The 20759-nt window shown below is 37.9% G+C and overlaps 1 protein-coding gene across 3 annotated transcripts in view; it reads left to right on the forward strand.

Moving 5' to 3' along the window:
• NUP153 (nucleoporin 153) overlaps window positions 1-18808 on the forward strand; it is an 80093-nt gene extending 61285 nt beyond the window's left edge. For 2 of the 3 annotated variants that reach the window (XM_032247648.1, XM_032247650.1), the window contains 6 exons: window positions 2887-3081; window positions 5644-6525; window positions 8945-9301; window positions 10033-10305; window positions 17195-17360; window positions 17670-18808. In XM_032247648.1, coding sequence (XP_032103539.1) covers window positions 2887-3081; window positions 5644-6525; window positions 8945-9301; window positions 10033-10305; window positions 17195-17360; window positions 17670-17754 — 1958 coding nt within the window. In that variant the 3' untranslated portion in view covers window positions 17755-18808. The remainder of the gene's footprint in view (window positions 1-2886; window positions 3082-5643; window positions 6526-8944; window positions 9302-10032; window positions 10306-17194; window positions 17361-17669) is intronic. The other variant, XM_032247649.1, reaches the window with a different exon arrangement.
• The last annotated feature ends 1951 nt before the right edge of the window (window positions 18809-20759 follow it).

Raw genomic sequence — 20759 nt, forward strand, 5'->3', positions numbered from 1 at the left:
CTCTACTAAAACTACAAAAAATTAGCTGGGCATGGTGGCGCGTGCCTGTAATCCCAGCTACTCAGGAGGCTGAGGCAGGAGAATTGCCTGAACCCAGGAGGTGGAGGTTGCGGTGAGCCGAGATCGCGCCATTGCACTCCAGCCTGGGTAACAAGAGTGAAACTCCGTCTCAAAAAAAAAAAAAAAAAAAATTGGAGACCAGAAGACAGATTAGGAAGTGGTATTAATCATATAGGCAATAGGCCGGGCATGGTGGCCCATACCTGTAATCCCAGCACTGGGGGAGGCCAGGGAGGCTATATTGCTTGAGCCCAGTTCAAGACCAACCTGAGCAGCATGGCGAAGCCCCATCTCTACATAAAACACAAAAATTAGCCTGGCTTGGTGACACCTGCTTGTAGTCCCAGCTGCTCAGCAGGGTAAGGTGGGAGAATCGCTTGAACTGGGGAGGCAGAGGTTGCAGTTAGCCAAGATCACGCCACTGGACTCCAGCCTGGGTTACAGAGTGAGACCCTGTCTCAAATAATAATAATAAGCCAAGCTTGTCCAACATGTGGCCTATAGGCTGCATGTGGCTCAGGATGGCTGTAAATGCGGCTTAAGATAAATTTGTGAATTTTCTTAAAACATTATGAGATTATTTTGTGATTTATTTATTTATTTTTTTGAAGCTCACCAGCTGTTGTTAGTGTTAGTGTATTTTGTGTGTTACCTGAGACAATTCTTGTCTAGTGTGGCCTAGAGAAGCCAAAAGATTGGACGCCCCAATGGAACTGAATAAGGATTAGGGGACATACAATTAAAGATGTTGATTTTAAGCTGGCCGAAGTCGACATCCAGGCATGGTGGCTCACGCTTGTAATCCCAGCACTTTGGGAGGCTGAGGCAGGAGGATCACCTGTGGTAAGGAGTTCAAGACCAGCCTGGCCAACATGGTGAAACCCTGTCTCTACTAAAAATACAAAAATTAGCCGAGTATGGTGGTGGATGCCTGTAATCCCACATACTCAGGAGGCCGAAGCAGAAGAATAGCTTGAACCTGGGAGGTGGAGGTTGCTGTGAGCTGAGATTGTGCCACTGTACTCCAGCCTAGGCAACAGAATGAGACTCTGTCACAAAAAAAAAAAAAAAATATATATATATATATATACATATATATATATATGTAAGGCCTTTGGAAACACTCTGGGTGGAGATACAGATTTGGAGTCGTTAGTCCCTAGTTTTTGCTATTTGAAGTCATGAGAGTAGAGGTGAGTGAGTCAAGTGAATAGAAAAGATGGCCTGCCGGGCGCAGTGGCTCACGCCTGTAATCCCAGCACTTTGGGAGGCCGAGGTGGGTGGATCACCTGAGGTCAGGAGTTTGAGACCAGCCTGGCCAACATGGTGAAACCCCGTCTCTATTTCATATTTTAAAAAAAAAGGAAGAAAAGATGGTCTAAAATGGAAGTCTGCTAATTTATAGGGAGTGGCAGGAATAAAGCGTTTGAACAGTTAATCTTTTAAAGGTGTAACCAGAGAGGAAAAACAAAAACTATATGACACTGGTTGCTTCAGAAGAGGATGGATTTCAAAGGAACAAGATCAGAGGTTTCCATAAAAAGCAAGAGATGAGGTAGTGGTGGGATAATGGTGGAGTGGGTTGTGAACCAGAATAGCAGTAGAAGAGTCAAAAATTGATTTAAATAGATTTGAGGAAAATGTAAAGGAGGAGGAGTATCTAGCCAAGCTAACCAAGTAGACAGTGGAGTCACCAACTAAAAGACTACAGTGACAAGCCCAGAAGTGTAGATTGTGTAGATTAGGAAACTGTTTTGTTGGGATTTAAAGCCACTGGAGCAAATGAGAGCTTGTGAGGACAGTGGGCCAAGATGGAACCCCCGGGAGCAGTTTGGTTGGCAAGATGAAGAGAATGCACCTATAAAATGCAGAGATGATTTAGGTAACTATGGAAGAGGTGGTAACAGTTGTAGGCCATTTAGAGAAGTAGGAATACCAGAATGAATGCCCTGACTGTCAGCACTATTTTTTTGTGCCATACTGAGCCATTCTTCCTGTGCCACGTCTCCCACAAACATGCTATTTCTGCTTAAGATTTGTCACTTCTGTGTATCCTTTTCCTGCCTCTTAGTCATTTCTTCCTTCTTTGCACACTTGTTTTAGGTTGTCACTTGGTGATGGTGCTACTGTGCTTTTATTTTCCCCCTTTAAGACCATGAGCATCTTACAAGTTAAGCAACATTTTATTCATCTTTAATGTCCCTAGAACCCAAGTACTTAATAAATATCTGTTAAATGGCTAGCATGTAACAGAAATACCATGAATGTAGTAGGTGTCGAGTTCAATTGTGAAGTGGATGTGAAGTAGATGGACTTCTATGCAGTAACTATCATTCAGAGGCAGACATCTATGCTTTGAAATCTTCAAGTTAATATGGTTTGTGACTGTGTATCTTATATGTTAGCATATTGCCTGCAATTTACATCTTATGTCTTAGAATGCTTGCTGTTTGAAGAATTTTGAAAAAGACTCTTAAGAAAAATTTAGTTTTTGAGCCCCTAATTTAAGAGCATGATGATGATGTTTTTTTTAAACAACAGCAGTTATGTGGTTAAGAGTTACCTCACCAGTGAGCAAGGTTATTAATAGCTGCTGATTTATAAGGTTAAAAAGAAATCTGAGAAGTCTATTCTTTTTTTAACAGTGTAAATATAAATAATTGTTCATATTTCTGGCATATTCTATATTTTAACAGGAAACGTTATTAGAAATTGAACACTTAAACTTAGTGGTATCATTAAGATGCTGACATATTGTAAATTAAAATTTTCATGAATTCCCCACACACTCCCCCCTCCTTTTTTTTTTTTTTTTTTTTTTTAAAGGAAATTCAGTACCTACTTCAAGTAGCAGCACTGTACCTGTGTCTCTGTCTTCTGGAGGCTCTCTAGGATTGGAAAAGTTCAAGAAACCCGAGGGAAGCTGGGACTGTGATGTGTGCCTAGTGCAAAATAAGGCAGACTCTACCAAATGTGTGGCTTGTGAAAGTGCAAAGCCAGGCACAAAATCTGAATTTAAAGGTAAGGGCAAAAAAAATAAAAATAAAGATGATGGCAAAACACCTCTTTATAAAGCCATTTAAAAATGATGTATTTGAGAACAGCTTCAGTGTTCACTCATTATCCCTTGAAAATTAATGTAAAATGAGATTTTTATGAGCTCTCTTAGTTATATCTGTCTTTGAATTATTGTAAAGGCTGATTAGTTGCTTGTCAGCAGTGAGGTATCTTTTCTCCAGCTGGGTAAAGAAATTTCGTGTGTTATTGAGTCTCAGAGTTTTTATTTGTTTTTAACTGCTAACCCCCTAGATGAACTTATTGACTTTTATTTGACTGGGAATACACCTCTAAATAATTAGTGATACAGGCTTGGGCTTGGGCTTCTCAAAGTATGTCCCAGAAAAAGAACTCTTAATATTTTACTGTGTAAATACAAAGGAAGACTCTCAAAGTAATTAATGCTAAACTATCTGGAGGCTGGATTTTTCAAATCTTCATATCCCTGCAGGAATTACTTTAATTATGTACACATTTCAGTCAAACTTTTGACAAAAGCTTGGTGAGATTGTAGATATGAAGAACCAATCAGGGAGAGATGAGAAAGATTTTAATCTGTAAAAGAGTACGCCTGCAAGGTGAGAATGTGTGGGGATTAATGTCTTAAAACAACTCAGAAACAGACACATATTTCATCATCTCACTTACAGGTTATAGCTAAGTAATGTGTACTCATGGACAGAATGTGAACTCCTAAAAGGGTGAGAGGGTGGGATGGGTATGGATGATGAGAAATTAATTAATAGGTGCAATGTATATTATTTGGGTGTTGGACATACTAAAAGCCCAGACTTCACTGCCAGGCAATATATCCATGTAACAAAACTGCATTGGTAATCCTTAAATTTATACAGATCAAACAAAAATAATGCCAAGTTTTATCTACTTTGTAATTAGCTTTCAAACTCGATAGCAAACCAAAAGTCAGGAGTAAACCTTTCATATTGTGAGCCATCACCTGCACAGTGTATATGTCTGTATGATTGAAATCAGTTTTGCAAAGTAATACTTGCCTCTGGTACGTGTAAGGTGCTCTGGTATTTTTTTGTTTTACTTCATTTTAAAAGAGAAATGCTGGTTACAGCCCGCTAAATTAATTGGTGACTAATGGTATACAACTAGCAGTTCTAGAAACACTGCATTTAAGTGTTTTAGAAGTTCACTGGGCTTTCTGGTTCATTTTATCTCATTCTGTAGCTGTTAATTCATGGTGCCTTTTTTATACTATTCTTTACCTGTAGTATGGTAATCATACTTTTAACTATCTTAGTACTTTTTAATGATCCTTGTTTTGAGCCAGTAGGTCAAGTACTTCATTTCTGATTTCCTCAGCTGCAGAAAAGCATTGTGAAACCAAGAATTTGATCTTGTCAGTATGATGCTGAACGAACTTACTTACTTATTTATTTAGAGATGGAGTCGTATTCACTGTCACCTGGGCTGCAATGCTGTGCAGTCTTGGCTCACTGCAACCTCTACTTCCCGGGCTCAAGCAATTCTTCTGCCTCAGCCTCCCAAGTAGCTGGGACTACAGTCACAAGCCACCACTCCAGGCTGATTTTTTTTGTATTTTTAGTGGAGATGGAGTTTTACCATATGTTGGCCAGGCTGGTCTTGAACTCGTGACCTCAAATGATCCCTGCCTTGGCCTCCCAAAGTACTGGGATTACAGGTGTGAGCCACCACGCCCAACTTAATGGTTAATTTTATGAATATTGCTTTAACTATGTAATTCTACTGGTTTTTTGTTGCCTTTTTTTTTTAATGCTTGACTGAATAACATTTATTTACAAGATTTAAAAATCAAGAAATTGTGATATGGTTCAATCTCTTCTCCTCATTGGCTCATTTCACCCTTTCTCCCTCTTCCAAATGTAACTATGTTTAGTTTCTTATAAACCTTTCAAAGTTTCTTTATGCCCATCCTAGGCAAACATACTCCTATATATTCTTCCTTTTACTTTGTTAGAAAAGTCTGTACACCAAACTCCCTTTCTGCCGCTTTGATTATCAGGGATTATCTTGGACGTGTCTTTGTTCTTCCTTCTTCATTTATAGCTACCTGGATTGCATATGACATTTTGCATGTCTGTTAGCTTATCTTTAAAACAAACTCCTAGCTATAGAATTGTAAAGTCAAAGGGTATATGTGTGTAATTTTTGGTGACTGTTGACAAATTGCTCCCTATGAGTTTTGTGCTCATTTATACACCCACCTGCAATACGTAGTAGAGCTTGTTACTCCTAGTCTCAGTGCCAATACAAACTTTATCAAACCTTTGTCTCATCCAGTCTGATAAATGAAAAGTGGCATGTCAGGATAGTTGTGAGGATTGAGATATAATTCTTGTACCGAAAAAATAGTAGTCACCTGGGATTATGTTTACTACTTCTGGTAATACTCTTCCAAGTAGGCCTTTTTAAAGTTATTCCTATGTTTCTTTGGCTTTCAAGGTGTTAACATTTTGTTTGAGAGGACAAGTACATTAATTCAGTGTCTATGTGGTGTCTTTTATATTTTTGCAGGCTTAGACACATCGTCCTCATCTTCGAACCCAGCGGCCTCCTCATCCTTCAAATTTGGTATCCCATCATCCTCTTCTGGGCCTTCTCAGACTTTAACAAGCACGGGAAATTTTAAATTTGGAGATCAGGGAGGATTCAAAATAGGTGTGTCATCTGATTCTGGGTCTGTAAACCCTGTGAGTGAAGGCTTTAAATTTTCTAAGCCAATAGGAGATTTTAAATTTGGAGTTTCATCTGAATCTAAGCCTGAAGAAGTTAAAAAAGACAATAAGAATGATAATTTTAAGTTTGGACTTTCTTCTGGTTTAAGCAACCCAGTTTCTTTAACTCCATTTCAATTTGGGGTATCTAATCTTGGACAGCAAGAAAAGAAAGAGGAACTGCCCAAATCTTCATCTGCAGGTTTTAGCTTTGGTACAGGTGTTATTAACCCCACCCCTGCTGCTGCTAACACCATAGTGACCTCTGAGAACAAGAGCGGTTTCAACTTTGGAACCATAGAAACCAAGAGTGCTTCAGTGGCTCCTTTCACTTGTAAGACATCAGAAGCTAAAGAAGAAATGCCTGCCACCAAAGGAGGGTTCACTTTTGGCAATATGGAACCTGCCTCTCCACCATCTGCCGCAGTGTTTGTTTTGGGAAGGACAGAAGAGAAACAGCAAGAGCCTGTCACTTCTACTTCCCTAGTTTTCGGGAAGAAAGCTGACAGTGAAGAGCCAAAGTGTCAACCAGTGTTTTCCTTTGGGAATTCAGAGCAAACCAAAGATGAGAATTCTTCAAAGTCCACGTTTAGTTTTAGTATGACAAAACCATCTGAGAAGGAATCTGAACAGCCAGCAAAAGCCACTTTTGCCTTTGGAGCTCAAACTAGTACTACAACTGGTAAGAATTAACTTTTTTTACAAATTGTCTTGACAGATGCAGCAAGTCAAGTAATGGTTTACTCTGAACATAGTTGAGAAGTACAGACCTCTTTGGGAAGGAACCTAGGATTTTCGGTTTGAACTACTCTAAACCCTGATGCTTCTGATGAAGTCATCTGTGGATCTAATTTTGAGAAATACAGCAGCAATGCAAAGCTCAAAATAATGCATATTTATGTGTGTCTTCCTCTCTTCTATTTGGACTTTTATAATCAGAATTGCTGTCTACTACCTGGAAAACAAGGATTCTTAGCTTATTAAGTATTTTCTAACATAATCTATGTGAAGGCCTTTATTTACAAGTAGTTACAAATAACCAGTCTTCATCAGACATTAAGAAACATAATAGACAACAAATGTAAAATCCTGAGAAGATGAGATTTTGAAAGCTAAAGTCCTGAGGGGAAAATGACATAGCACCCTTAAAGGTTAAAAGCATGGGTGTTGGTGGGTCATGTTAAAGTCATTTTGTGGACTGAATAGCAGGAAGAACATAGCTGATAATCAGATTAGTGAACTAGGATTTCCCCAAACTTAGTACACAAGTACAAAGAGTGATCCAAGTTAGACCCACAAGTTCCTTTGGAATAGAAGTGGCCTAGAAGATAAGAACAGTTTTGGGGGAGTATCAAAGAAGCGACAGAAGGAAATTTTCTAGATCTATAAAGAAAGACTTTGGTCTTAAAAATGGAAATTTCCTGTTCATTGGCAAATATCACTGAAGTTTTAGGACACCAAAGCTAAAATCCTGAATGCTTTCAGAGAGAAAAGCTATTTTCCACAAATAAACAGGTATCAGATTAGGATCATCTGATTTGCAACATCACATGCTAAAAACAACAAAGTGAAAATTGTCTTGAACCTAGAATTCTGTTTCTAGCCAAATTTGTTTAAACATAAAGGCAGTCCGGGTGCAGTAGCTCACACCTGTAATCCCAACTGTTCTGGAGGCTGAAGCACAAGAGTCTCTTGAACCTGGGAGGCAGAGGTTGCAGTGAGCTGAGATTGGCCGCTGCACTCCAGCTTGGGCAACAGAACGAGACTCTGTCTCAAAAAAAACCAGCAACAAACCCAACAACAATAACAACAGAAAACACAAACATAAAGGCAAAATTTAGGTGTTTTTAGACATGCAAAATTTGACTATCCACAAACACCTTTGAATAACAAATTGGAAACATTCAAAATTAACCTTTAAAAAGTATGGGATTCAGCAAATAGCTGTGAGCAGTTTACTTAGAAATATAAAGACAAAATCCAAGCTAAAATTACATATTATTTGGAAAGCAATGGAAGTATGATAGGGTCTAATCAGATTTGATGATGAAAACACCAGGCTGCAGTAGACACTCTTAAACCATTCATCTGTTAGCCAGCTTGAAAGTCAGCCAACATGTTCCATTTTCTGTAAGTTTCTAATGCCCATATCATACTGTGACCAGCCCTGGCTACTGTGCAATGTTGGAACTGAGATTATTGGAATAGTTTAGAAAAAAGCGTTCAGTAAGGTGGCTGGCTTCAGAATCACCATATAAAAATCAAAAGTTTTCTTCAAATCAGCATATCTCATTTTTTTCTAACATTTCTAATTTGTATTTTATAACAGCAGCAGAACTTGTAACATACTAAATAACTAAAAGAACACAAAAAGGCATACTAGTTTGCTGGCTGAAGGTATTCCCTTTCTCCTCCCATAATTTTAGTTCTTAGGGAAATTTTTTAGAGCTGGACAAGCTAAGCTTATTCTAACATTCACATGGAAAGGAAATTATACAAGAAATTTGGGGAAGAAGGGCAGGCATATAGGCAGCTTTGTCCTGCTAATATCAGTTCATGGTGTAAATTTATAATAATTAAAACAGTCCTAGTGATAACGGTAGAGGTAACAAGTATATGTATTTTAGAAAATTTATTGTGTCATATAGGCAGATTGCAAATTAGTACACAAAGGCTGTACTAGTTGATGCTGTGGAGAAATTTGGCTATCCATTTAGATAAATTGAAGTTATGATTTTGCCACATACGGTAACATAAATTGCAAAATAAAGTATATAAAAGTATAGCTGTCTTCCACTAGCTAAACTTGCTATTCAAATAGAGTATCCAGTTAGATTTGGATTTGAGGGGTATTTTTATTAATCTGAATGCCAAAGGCCTTCTTATGAAAGACATAAAATATGTAAGTTATAAAAGAAGATGAATATATGACTTTGTCAGAATGTAATATAAACAGATGTCTATTTGATGAATTAATCTATATGAAAAACAATATTATCTAGCAAATTCTAGGGTTGGAAAATTCTAGCGATTATTGGGTAGGAGAAAGTACTTTTTCTGAAACTATTAAGGATTTTTGTTTCTTAATTTCTGTCTTACAGATCAAGGTGCATCAAAGCCAGTTTTTAATTTCTTGAACAACAATTCCTCTAATTCAAATACACCAGCCACTTCTGCTGGTGGTGGCATATTTGGTAGTTCCACCTCTTCCTCCAATCCACCTGTAGCTACCTTTGTGTTTGGACAGTCCAGCAATACTGTGAGCAGCTCTGCCTTTGGTAACTCTGCTGAATCCAGCACCTCTCAGTCGTTGCTTTTTTCTCAAGATAGCAAATTAGCAACCACATCCAGCACAGGTACAGCTGTCACCCCCTTTGTCTTTGGTCCAGGAGCCAGCAGTAATAGTACTGCCACCTCTGGTTTCAGCTTTGGAGCCACAACCACATCTAGCTCTGCAGGTACATTTACAAAAGAAAAAAAAATGCATTGTAATTGGATGGGCTTTATTTATTAGCATGTCAGTTCTTAGCAAATAACATATAGCAGGTCATCACAAAATAGTGTGAATGCCTTTTGGTCACCTATACCAGGGTTGTTGTTGTTGTTGTTGTTGTTGTTGTAATTATTCACTATGTGGAATAATGTACACTTTGTTCAACTTTAACATATTTACCTCTTGGGAGCAATTTTTCTAATTGTGGTAAGAGTGTAATACTTAATTTTTCTAAACTTTGTCTTTAAAATGTTAGGTTGTCAGTAACCAGAAAGTAGAAGTTGTTTTATTAAACATGAGTCTTTGTTGTGCAGTGCATGCGCGCGCGCGCGCGCGCGCGCGCGCACACACACACACACACACACACACACACACACACACACACACACGAGAATTTCTGTGCACATTAAATTTCTGGTAGGAGATTATTCTGAGATATGTTTCTTTACCAAAAACTATTGACTGTGAAGATGTGGAGTAGTTGTTAATTGCAGTTTTTGTTTATATGAATTCAATTGTTTCACTAAATAATGGTAGAGAGAGTTGTATTCTCATGATTTAAAAACTTGTCTTGATGGAATTTGGTTAGCAATGTAAGAGTGAAAAGAAACTTCACATTTGCTTGTGGGTTTACAGAAATTTCTTGAGGACTGACATTAGTCACCATGGTGACTTAGTGTTTCTTTGGGCCTCCAGGATCCTCCTTTGTATTTGGAACTGGACCCTCAGCACCTTCTGCCAGTCCAGCATTTGGTGCTAACCAGACCCCAACATTTGGACAAAGTCAAGGTGCCAGCCAGCCTAATCCCCCAGGCTTTGGATCTATATCATCTTCTACAGCATTATTTTCCACTGGTTCTCAGCCTGTACCGCCCACTTTTGGGACAGTGTCAAGCAGTAGCCAGCCTCCTGTGTTTGGACAACAACCTAGTCAGTCTGCATTTGGCTCTGGAACAACTCCTAATTCCAGTAAGTGTGCAGTGGTGCTGTTAGTATCTATATGGGCTTTGTGTGTCTTAAAATATTTTCCTTTAAACTTGGAAACCATTCATATGTTTGATTTTTAAATTATCTCTTGTACTTGGCAAAATAGGTAATATGGTTGGATTTATATATAAACAACATTTGTCAGATTTCACAGAATTGGAATGTTTTAAGGTAGTGTATTTTAAAGTGTTATTTTTACTCTGACTTAGGTATGGGATTCCTTCAGTCTCATTTCTTCTCAACTCTGAATTTTGGGGCTCCCAAGGCTAGATTTGAAGTACATTTTCTGATCCTCCTCACGATTGGATTTGCTACAGGAAGTTACCCCCAGGTCTAGTACCCTCTCCTGGGGCAGTCCTGCTGAGTTGCCTCATGACGCTTTGTATTTACTGATAACAGCCTTTCCATTTGACCTGCATACTTAAACAACAGGACCCATGACTTTTTAAATATGACTAATCAAACTGTATTATAATCCTGTATTTTCTTAAAATTGTTGATTTTTTTCTAATTGTGAAATATAACCTCATGTAGAAAGGGGTGTAAAATATAAATGAACAGTGTAATGTCGAAGCAAATGCTGTATAACAACCACCTGGGAGCCCCTCATGTATCTCTTTGATAACACTCCTCTTTTTCTCCACTCTAATGATGACCGCTGCCTTGTCTTTTACGGTAATTACTGTTCTTTGGGTTTTATTACTGTAGTTATTGGCTAATATATGCATCCCTAAAAAATGTAGTTTTAACTACTTTTATATAAATGGAATATTACTGTATGTAATCTTTTGATTCTTGATTCTTTTCCTCTAAGGTTTATAAGGTTCATCCATGTTTTGCATATAGTTTGTTATTGTCATTGCCATAGAGTAGATCATTATATGAATATACTGCAGTTTATTTACTGTTGATGTATGTTTCAGTTGTTTAATAACTACCAGGAAATGCTACTCTGTACAGTCTTGTATATGTACCTTGGTGCTCATATGCATGTTTTTCTAGAGTATGTACACTGGGATGGGATTGCTGAATTAAAAAGTTTGTATATCTTACACTAGAAGATAATACAAACTTTTCCTGATGAATTGTACCAATTCATATCCTACCACCATTGTATGAGTTTTTATATGTGGATTCTATATGTTTTCTCATGTGTGTGAATTCTTTTAAAAGTTTTTTGGGGCCATTTTTCAGTTTGGCTTTGTAAAAGTTATTTATGTATTCTGGATATTGGTACTTTGTCAGTTAATGTACATACCAAAATGTCTCCTGTTTTCTCATATATATTAACCATTTTGGTCAGGATTTTTTTCTCCAATATGAAATTGGAAAGTTTATATTTCTTTCACACAGGTAACATTTTCCTCTTTTGGGGGGTGGGGGGGTGATGGAGTCTCACTCTCTCTCTCAGGCTGGAGTGCAGTGGCGGGATCTCGGCTCACTGCAGTCTCCACCTCCCGGGTTCAAGCAATTCTCTTGCCTCAACCTCCTGAATAGCTGTGACTACAGGTGCATGTCACCATGCCCAGCTAATTTTTTTGTATTTTTAGTAGAGACAAGGTTTCACTGTGTTAGCCAGGATAGTCTCGATTTCCTGACTATCCGCCCGCCTTGGCCTCCCAAAGTGTGGGATTACAGATGTGAGCCATTGCGCCCAGCCTTTACTCTATCTTCTTAATATAGAGACACTGTATGGTTAGATCAGGATTCCGATTATGGAGATTTTGATTATTGCCGAGCCATATGGGAGACTATAACTTTCTATCCTATACAGAATTTTGTTCCTCTGACATTATGAACTTTCTCTGTTAACGTTTTTTTTTTTTTTTTTTTCTTCATTTAAAGAGCAATCAATTTTATAAACTATATAAAAAGTCAACTTTAGGAGATCTTTCTTCCAGTGAAAGAATTGAGAAAAGGCCAAAATGGCCCTAAAAATTAGAGTTACATTGTTGTTGAAACTTGGGGAAAGACAGCATTTCAGGGTTGAGACGTTCTCAGTTCTATAACAAGATAGACCTGGATAGTAAAGATGTTATAAAATCATTTTTAAAAAATTTTTTGAGACAGTGTCTCACCTTGGCACACAGACTGGAGTACAGTGGTAGAATCTCGGCTCATGATAGCCTCAACCTGCTGGGCTCAAGCCATCCTCCTACCTGAGCCTGCCAAGAAGCTGCGACTACAGGCATGCACCACCACACCCATCTGTTGATTTTTTTGTTTTTTGTGGGGTCAGGGGCTGGTTTGTAGAGATGGGATTTTGCCATGTTACCCAGGCTGGTCTCAAACTCCTGAGCTCAAGCAATCTACCCACCTTAGCCTCCTAAAGTGCTAGGATTACAGGTGTGAGCTACTGCGCCCAGCCAAGATGTTAGAAAATTCTAGGCTCTGGGTAGCAGCATAACTGTCAACAGCAACAACAACAACAAAAAGGCCATACTACAAAGTCTAGTGAAGGTCAGTCCCACAGAAAACACAAAGCATTCATTTTGTCATACATAGAAATACAGTTTTAGTAATAATCCAAAAGCATTTTTTATAAAAATGAAAACCATGTTTTAAATTTTTTCATTTTTATAAACTAATAGGTGTTATTTTGTTACATACATGCAATGTGTAATAATCAAATTAGGGCATTTAGGATATCCATCATCTTGAACGTTCATCATTTCTTTGTGTTGGAAACATTTCAGATCTTCTAGCTATTTTGAAATAAACAGTAAATTATTGTTAACTGTAGTCACTCTCCTGTCCTCTCAAATACTAGAAGTTATATTCCTTCTATCTAGCTATATGTTTGTATTCACCACCTTCTATTCCTACCACCACCCCAACCAAGCCTCTGAACCATCATTCTATTCTCTATGAGATCAACTTTTTTTTAGCTCCTATATGAGTGAGAACATTGAATATTTGTCTTTGTGCCTGGCTTATTTCACTTAACACAATGTCATCCTTCAGTGCCATCTGTGTTGTAGTAAATGATGGGATTTTAATTTCTTTTAATGGCCAAATAGTATTTTATTATATATTAAACCACATTTTCTATATGCATTCATCTGTTGATTAACACTTAGGTTGATTTCATATCTTGGCTGTTGTGAATAGTGCTTAAACATCAGCTACAGGTATCTCTTTGATACACTGATTTCCCTTTTTTTGGATAAATTGCCAGTAGTGGGATTGCTGGATCATATGTGATTCTCTTTAGATAAATTTTGAGAAACTTCCTTACTGTTTTTCATAATGGTTATACTAATTTACATTCCTACCAATAGTATATGAGTTTCCATTTCCTTGCTAGCATTTGTTAATTTTTGTCTTTTTGATAATAGCTGTTCTAACTGGTGAAATGATACCTCATTATGGTTTTGATTTGCATTTCCCTTATGATTAGTGACGTTGAGCATTTTTTCATGTCTATTGGCCATTTATGTGTTGTGTTTTAAGAAATGTGTATTCAGATTAACAAATGTCAGAATAAAATTTTGAGGCCATACATGCCTGCTTTTCAGTGGGATTATTTGGGTTCTTTGTTTTTTGTTTTGCTGTTGAATTATTTGAGCTCCTTGTGTATGCTGGATGTTAGTCCCCTGTTGGATGAATAGTTAGCAAGTATTTTTTCCCTTTCAACAGGTTTTTCACTCTGTTGATAGCTTCTTTTGCTGTGCAGAAGCTTTTCAGTTTACTGTAGTCCCTCTTGTCTATTTTTGTTTTTGTTGCCTGTGCTTTTTAGGTCTTAGCCATAAAATTTTTGTCTGTGGGGGAGGGGTCCAGTCTTCTGGCTTCCATGGGCACTTCGGAAGAAGAATTGTCTTTGGCCATACATGAAATACACTAACAATAGTTGAGGAGCGAAAAAGGAAAATTGCAAAAATAAAAATAAAAATTCATAATGTTTTGAGAAAGTCTATGAATTTCTGTTGGGTGGCATTGAAAGCCATCCTGGGCTACACATGGCCTCTGGGTTGGACAAGCTTGGCTTAGACCAGTGTCCTGGAGCATTTCTACTTATGTTTTCTTCTAGGAGTTTTGTAGTGTTGTGTCTTACATTTAAGTCTAATCCATTTAGAGTTGATTTTTGCATAGAGTGAGAAGCAGGGGTCTAGTTTCATTCTTCTACATATGGATCTCCAGTATTCCAAGCACCATGTACTGAAGAGAGTATTGTTTTCCCAATGTGTGTTCTTGTCATCTTTGTCAAAAATCAGTTGGCCATAAATACGTGGATTTGTTTCTGAGTTCTCTATTATTCTGCATCGGTCTATGTTTTTGTACCAGTCCCATATAGCTATATAGGGTCACTGTAGCTTTGTGTAGTATATTTTGAAGGCAGATAATATGATGTTTCCAGCTTTTTTCTTTTTGCTCAGGATCGCTTTGGCTATTTGGACTCTTGTGGTTCCATATGAATTTTAGGATTTGTTTCTATTTCTATGAAGAATGTCATTGGTATTTTTGTTAGGGATTGCATTGAATTCATAGATTGCTTTAAGTAGTATGGCCATTTTAACAATAATAGTTCTTCTGATCCATGAATATGGGATGTCTTTATATTTGTTTGTGTTCTCTTTAATTTCTTTCATCAGTATTTTATAGTTTTAAAAACACAGAACACCACGAATTTGGGTGTCATCCTTGTGGAGGGGACCATCCTAATCTTTGTTCAAGTTTTGGGTATGTGCTGCTGAAGCAAGCACCGAAAGAATTTTCTCACAGGGTCTTTTAACCTGTTCCTCCTACCAGGCTTTCTAGGCTTGCTGTTTAACTGTGCTCTTGGGAAACCTCTTTTTATCGCTCTTCTGAAGATTCCTTTTAGCTCCTTATAGAAACCCCTGTTTCCTGAGTGTCATGTCTTTCCTGTTACTCCCTTTTCTGATACAGCACATCTTCCAGTGATTCTTGAGGGTTCAGGGATGAAAATTTTGAGGCCATACATGTCTGCAAGGATCTATTTCTCTCTCCACGTTTGGTAAGATTTTGATTGAATATAGATGTAGATTGGAAATCATTTTTATAATTTTTAAGGCATTCTCTATTGTAGACTTTCTGGCTTCCAGAGTTGCATGAAGTCTTGATCTTTGCTCTTTGGCCTGTTTCTTCTTTCTGGAATCGTTAGACTCTTCCCTTTTGCCTCCAGTGTTCTGTTACATCAGGACATGTCTTGATGTGGGTCTGTTTTTATCCTTCGTGTAAGGAGTGCAGCATGCTCTTTTGTGAACTTACATTTTGGGGAATTTTCTTGAATTATGTATTTGAAGATTTTGCCCTTTATCATTCCTTTCTTTCTCACCTTTTATCTTTTTGTTGTACTTTCTGAGATTTATCTTTCATTACCTGTTCTGCTGAGATTTTAACTTCCACTATTGTGACTTTAATTTCCAAGTACTCATTTTTTCTGGATGTTTCTTTTTTATGCGCTGGGTTTCCCCACCCAATCCCCCAGTGGATGAAGTATTCATTAAAGATACCGAGTTTGGATTTTTTTCCTTGACGTTTTGTTTCCTTGCTGAGTCGGTTTTCCCAAAATTGCTTTTATTATTTTTGTCTCAGTGTTTCTTATTAAATACTGTCCTCAAATGTCCGGTACTCCTTAGCTACCTAGTTAACTTTTTTATGACTGTAGGACACCTAAATACCACGTAAATCCTTTCTGTGTTGATAGGGCTTGCAGATCTCAAATTTCATTGTAGATTTATCTGCTTTCTCTATTTTACTTGAGAAAATTTGGATGTTAGTATCCTTTCTTTCCACTTAGTCTGTCAGATTCCTCAGAGAAGATGCATCCAGTCTCCTGCTTAGAGAGCGTCAGGGAACTTCCATTTGCCAGTGTTCTGGGAGCTAAGATTGGGAAGATGGCTGGAGCCCTCAGTATTTAATGAATATTGAACCTACTCTTAATTCCCATTTTCAAAATGATATTCTTGCTGTTAAATATATGTGGTGTTCCCCAGTCCAGACAATTCTACAAAGACTTCCGTTCTGGTGGGGTGGAAGAGGAGAATTACTGGCTGCTGCTTTTTTTTTTTTTTTTCCTTTTGAGATGGGGTCTCACTCTGTTGACCAGGCTGGAGGGCAGTGGCACAATCAGGGCTCACTGCATTCTCGACCCCCTGGGCTTGAGATCTTCCCACCTCAGCCTCCTGAGTGGTTGGGATTACAGATGTACACCATTATAGCCAGCTAATTCAAAAAAATTTTTTATAGAGATGAAGTCTCTCCATGTTGCCCAAGCTGGTCTCAAACTCCTGGGCTCAAACAGTTCACCTGCCTTGGCCTCCCAAAGTGCTATTACAGGCATGAGCCACTGCACCCCACTGAGCATTACCATCTTGGTGTTGGGAGGGATTGATCCTGGATATCTGCTATCCTTCCTTTTCTCTCTCTCTCTCTAATTCCTGCCTTAATTCTCACTTCCAGAGGTATTTGGAACCTAAACATCTTGGGTATGTTTGGTATAAATGCAATTGCTTCTGTTCTTTCCCTGCTGCTAATTCTGTATCAACTTTAGTCAGCCTTCCAGCTTCTCAACCTTTGTTGCTGTGGTCACCACTCTATCTTTGTAAAAATCCCTTGTTGTTTTAATGCACTGTTCAAAGAAGATAGAGCTAAATGTGTTTATTGATTTCACTATCTTTAACCAGAAGTCCAGGCTGCCCTTTTCCCCTTGGTCACAGGTAAGTTGTGTGATTTGTTGGAAGTGTCAAGTATGTACTGTGTGTTAGTGGAGAAAATATTTTTAGTTTTCTTTGGATTAAAAGACCAAAGTATCTTAACTGTTTGCATGTTTTTATATGTAGAGGTCAGAGTCATTAATTTCAAAACATCATTTTGCCCTAATGAAGTATTTCTGCTTCAACTGTTACAGGTTCGGTTTTCCAGTTCGGCAGCAGCACTACAAATTTCAACTTCACAAACAACAATCCATCAGGAGTGTTCACATTTGGTGCAAATTCTAGCACACCTGCAGCCTCAGCCCAGCCTTCAGGCTCGGGGGGCTTTCCGTTTAACCCGTCTCCAGCATTTACAGTGGGGTAAGATAATTTTTTATTGAAATGGAGAATTTACATTGGTAAGGGTATGTACATGTATATGTTTTGTTTTTAAAAGTTATCAAGATCCAGTATGGTTTGGGTAAAATTAAATATGTTCTCCAACATAAATTTACCATACTGCAATTCTGGAGGATTATAGTTTGAGAAAAAAAAAAAAAAAACAGTAATGTGTGTGTTAGGTATAGCAGAAAATGTATGTAACAGTTGCTGCTGCTCATGGTAAATGTTAGGATTTGGAAATTTTGCCCTGAGCATCATACCACATTATGAAGCTTTTATTTTTTACAGGTCAAATGGGAAAAATATGTTCTCATCTTCTGGAACTTCAGTCCCTGGCCGCAAGATAAAGACTGCTGTTAGACGCAGAAAATAAAGGTCACATTGGTGTTATACGCAATTTTAACAACAGCTGGTGCCCTGCTTTCAGATACTGGATTATACTTTGTGCTGGGGTTATCTGAAGTCAGATCTAAGGACTTCTTTATTTTTGGATTTTTCCTCCTTTCCCTTTCTTTACAGAAGCCCCACCCTGCTTCACCCACCCTCTTTTAAAAAATAATAGCTAGACTGGTGACTGATTCTGCAGCAAAAATATTTTATGATCCAGCAGATTATTCACTGATTTGACATAGTCTGGCTGTTCCCGGGAATGGAGCCTGCACGGCAAATGGCTTTGTATAGAACCTCTTTGTCTACACCATTATGTGCGCTGATAAGCGTTTACAGAACGCGTTGAAATTGTAATTATATCTGAGGAATTCTGTATAGATTAGAATTCTGTATAGATTAGAGAATGTTGAAACGGATGATTTCTATGCTGAGTTTGTCCTGGTGTATGTGTGAAGTGAGTGAGTTGGGTGTATTGTGCACTAAACTTTTCTGATAGAGGAAGCCTGATTAAAGAATGGTCCGTGCTAAGGACTTGTTAGATCTAGTTCATTCTCCATTTAATAATTATATGCTATTTCTATATTTTCATTCTTTTATCACCTGTCTTGCCTTTTTCATTATTTTATTATGAAACTTGTGTAAATACAATTTTGTTTCTGTACTTTTTTGGCATAACATAAATCTGTGAACTTGAAATTTGAATTTTGTGTTAGAGATTTTTTTGTTGTTTGTTTAGTCTTGTCTCAGATTTTATTATGTAAATCCCATTATTCAAAGTTGCCTAAATCCATTTGGAAATCTTTAAAAAAAAATTGGGGATTCTTAAAGTTGAATTTATTGGCTTTTCTGATCCAGTTTTGTTTGGACCAAAAACCAGTATTGTACAAAGTATTAAGCATATATTTTTATATTTACTAAAATGGACTGTGGTGACTTTGGATAATAAGGAAAAGTTTAATATTAAAGCCATGTTTATTACAGTATAATTAACATATTAAACCATGGGATAAATGCCATCAATAAAAAATTATGACATACTTTTCGTTCTAGTTTTACCTCATAATGAAGGTACAGTCTTATTGGGACAGGACTTTTTAAAGTAAAGGTTAACAGTGGCTCATTGGAAGATAAGTTCCAAAAAGTACATTGACATGATTCAGACAACTCCTAAGAGAAGGGGAAAGTAATTTGCCCATCAGTTTACATACCTTTTAAAAAAAGTTGAAAGTAAACACACATCCATTTCTCTTTGTGCTTGTATCTTCCTTGGTAAGTTACTGGATAGTGTAAGTATTATTTTATTCTTTTTTTAACTGGATTGTTTTTCTGCGGTTCACAAAAGAATTCTTGGAACAGTATTTGGTAATTTTATTTTTCAGTTTGATTGTACAGTTATTTTGTGCTCAGTTTTAATTTGCTGAACTTCTGGTTGGTTGACGTTTCTTTCTTTTCCCTGTCGCCCAGGCTGTGGTGCAGTGGTGTGATCTTACCTCACTGCAGCCTCTGTCTCCCGGGTTCAAGCAATTCTCCTGCCTCACCCTCCCGAGTAGCTGGGACTATAGGTGTGCACCACCACACCTGGCTAATTTTTGTATTTTTAGTAAAGATGGGGTTTCACCATGTTGGCCAGGCTGGTCTCGACCTCCTGACCTCAGCTCATATGCCCACCTTGGCCTCCCAAGTGCTGGGATTGCAGGGGTGAGGCACCTCGCCCGGCCTTCCTTTGGGTTGTATGCTACATACACAAGTGAAAATTAAAGCTATTTGTAGCCAGGGATTGGAGGGGGATAAATGTTGGAAAGAAAATAATAAAAGCCCATACTTCTCATGCTGGGCCAATGAGTAATGAAGATGGATAGTCTCCCTCTCTCACTCAGGGTAGAATGCAGTGGTGTGAACATAGCTCCCTGTAGCCTTCAACTCCTAGGCTCAAGCAGTCCTCCTGCCTCAGCCTTCAGAGTAGCTGGGGACTACAGATGTATACCACCGTGCTAACTTTTTTTTTTATTTCATTGTTTGTAGAGAACAGGGTCTTGCTATGTTGCCCAGGCTGGCTCACTTGAACTCCTGGGCCCAAGTGATCTTCTTGCCTTCCAATGTGCTGGAATTACAGGTGTGAGCTACCAAGCCCGGCCAGGGATTGTTTTTAATGAAAAAGAATCTCTGAAGGGAGGAAAGTCATATTCAGAAAATTTAATCGAATAATTAGGTACGTATGTTTTTATAATTTGGTTGATTGACCAGAGGATTTGGTGGGATATGTCAGATACATATTCTAGGACCTCATCACCAGAGACTGACTGGGTCTGGATAGGGTCCAAAACTAAATAAGCACCTGGCAGACCTAAAAAACTGAGGTTTGGGGGCGTGTCACTTTAATTGCTAGTTTTGAGTAATTACAATTCTGGGCATTGAGATAAAGGTACAGTTCTGACCACTAAAAAATGTCTTTAAGCTGCTCATTAATACTTGTTACAAATTCTCCCCTGAAATTGGCTTGTTCATCTAATTTTATTATTTGAAATTAATTATTGAGCTAATTTTAGCATATAACCAGGCCATATGCTGGTTAAACATGGTAAGAACTTTTTACTTTATTAGCATGTTATTTTCTGTGCCTGTTTTAAACTTTGAGGTTCAATGGAAATTTTATAAAGCTTATTTTAGCTTGTGCATTTAATGGAAACTGACAAATCTGGTGTAGTAAAATTGAGAAAATAGGGGTAGCAGGTCTGGCTACACACATCAGCTGTATGACCACGTCAGCCAAAGCCTTCATTTCTGTGTTACGTGGGACAACTTTTATAAACTTGTCTCAAAAATGCACTGTACATCCAAAACATACATTTATGGCTAGGCTCATAACAGTAGCACATTGTCTACAGGCTCAGACCATCTTTTAGCCGCACTCTGGTTTATCCTTTATTGTCTTTGCCCTTGTTGAGGAACCAGTTGTTTTGCATCTGGCCCCTTCTCTCTGGACCTGTT

This window comes from Sapajus apella, unplaced genomic scaffold (assembly GCF_009761245.1).
Source record: "Sapajus apella isolate SASKATOON/1434 unplaced genomic scaffold, GSC_monkey_1.0 scaffold63, whole genome shotgun sequence".
Lineage (NCBI taxonomy): Eukaryota > Metazoa > Chordata > Mammalia > Primates > Cebidae > Sapajus > Sapajus apella.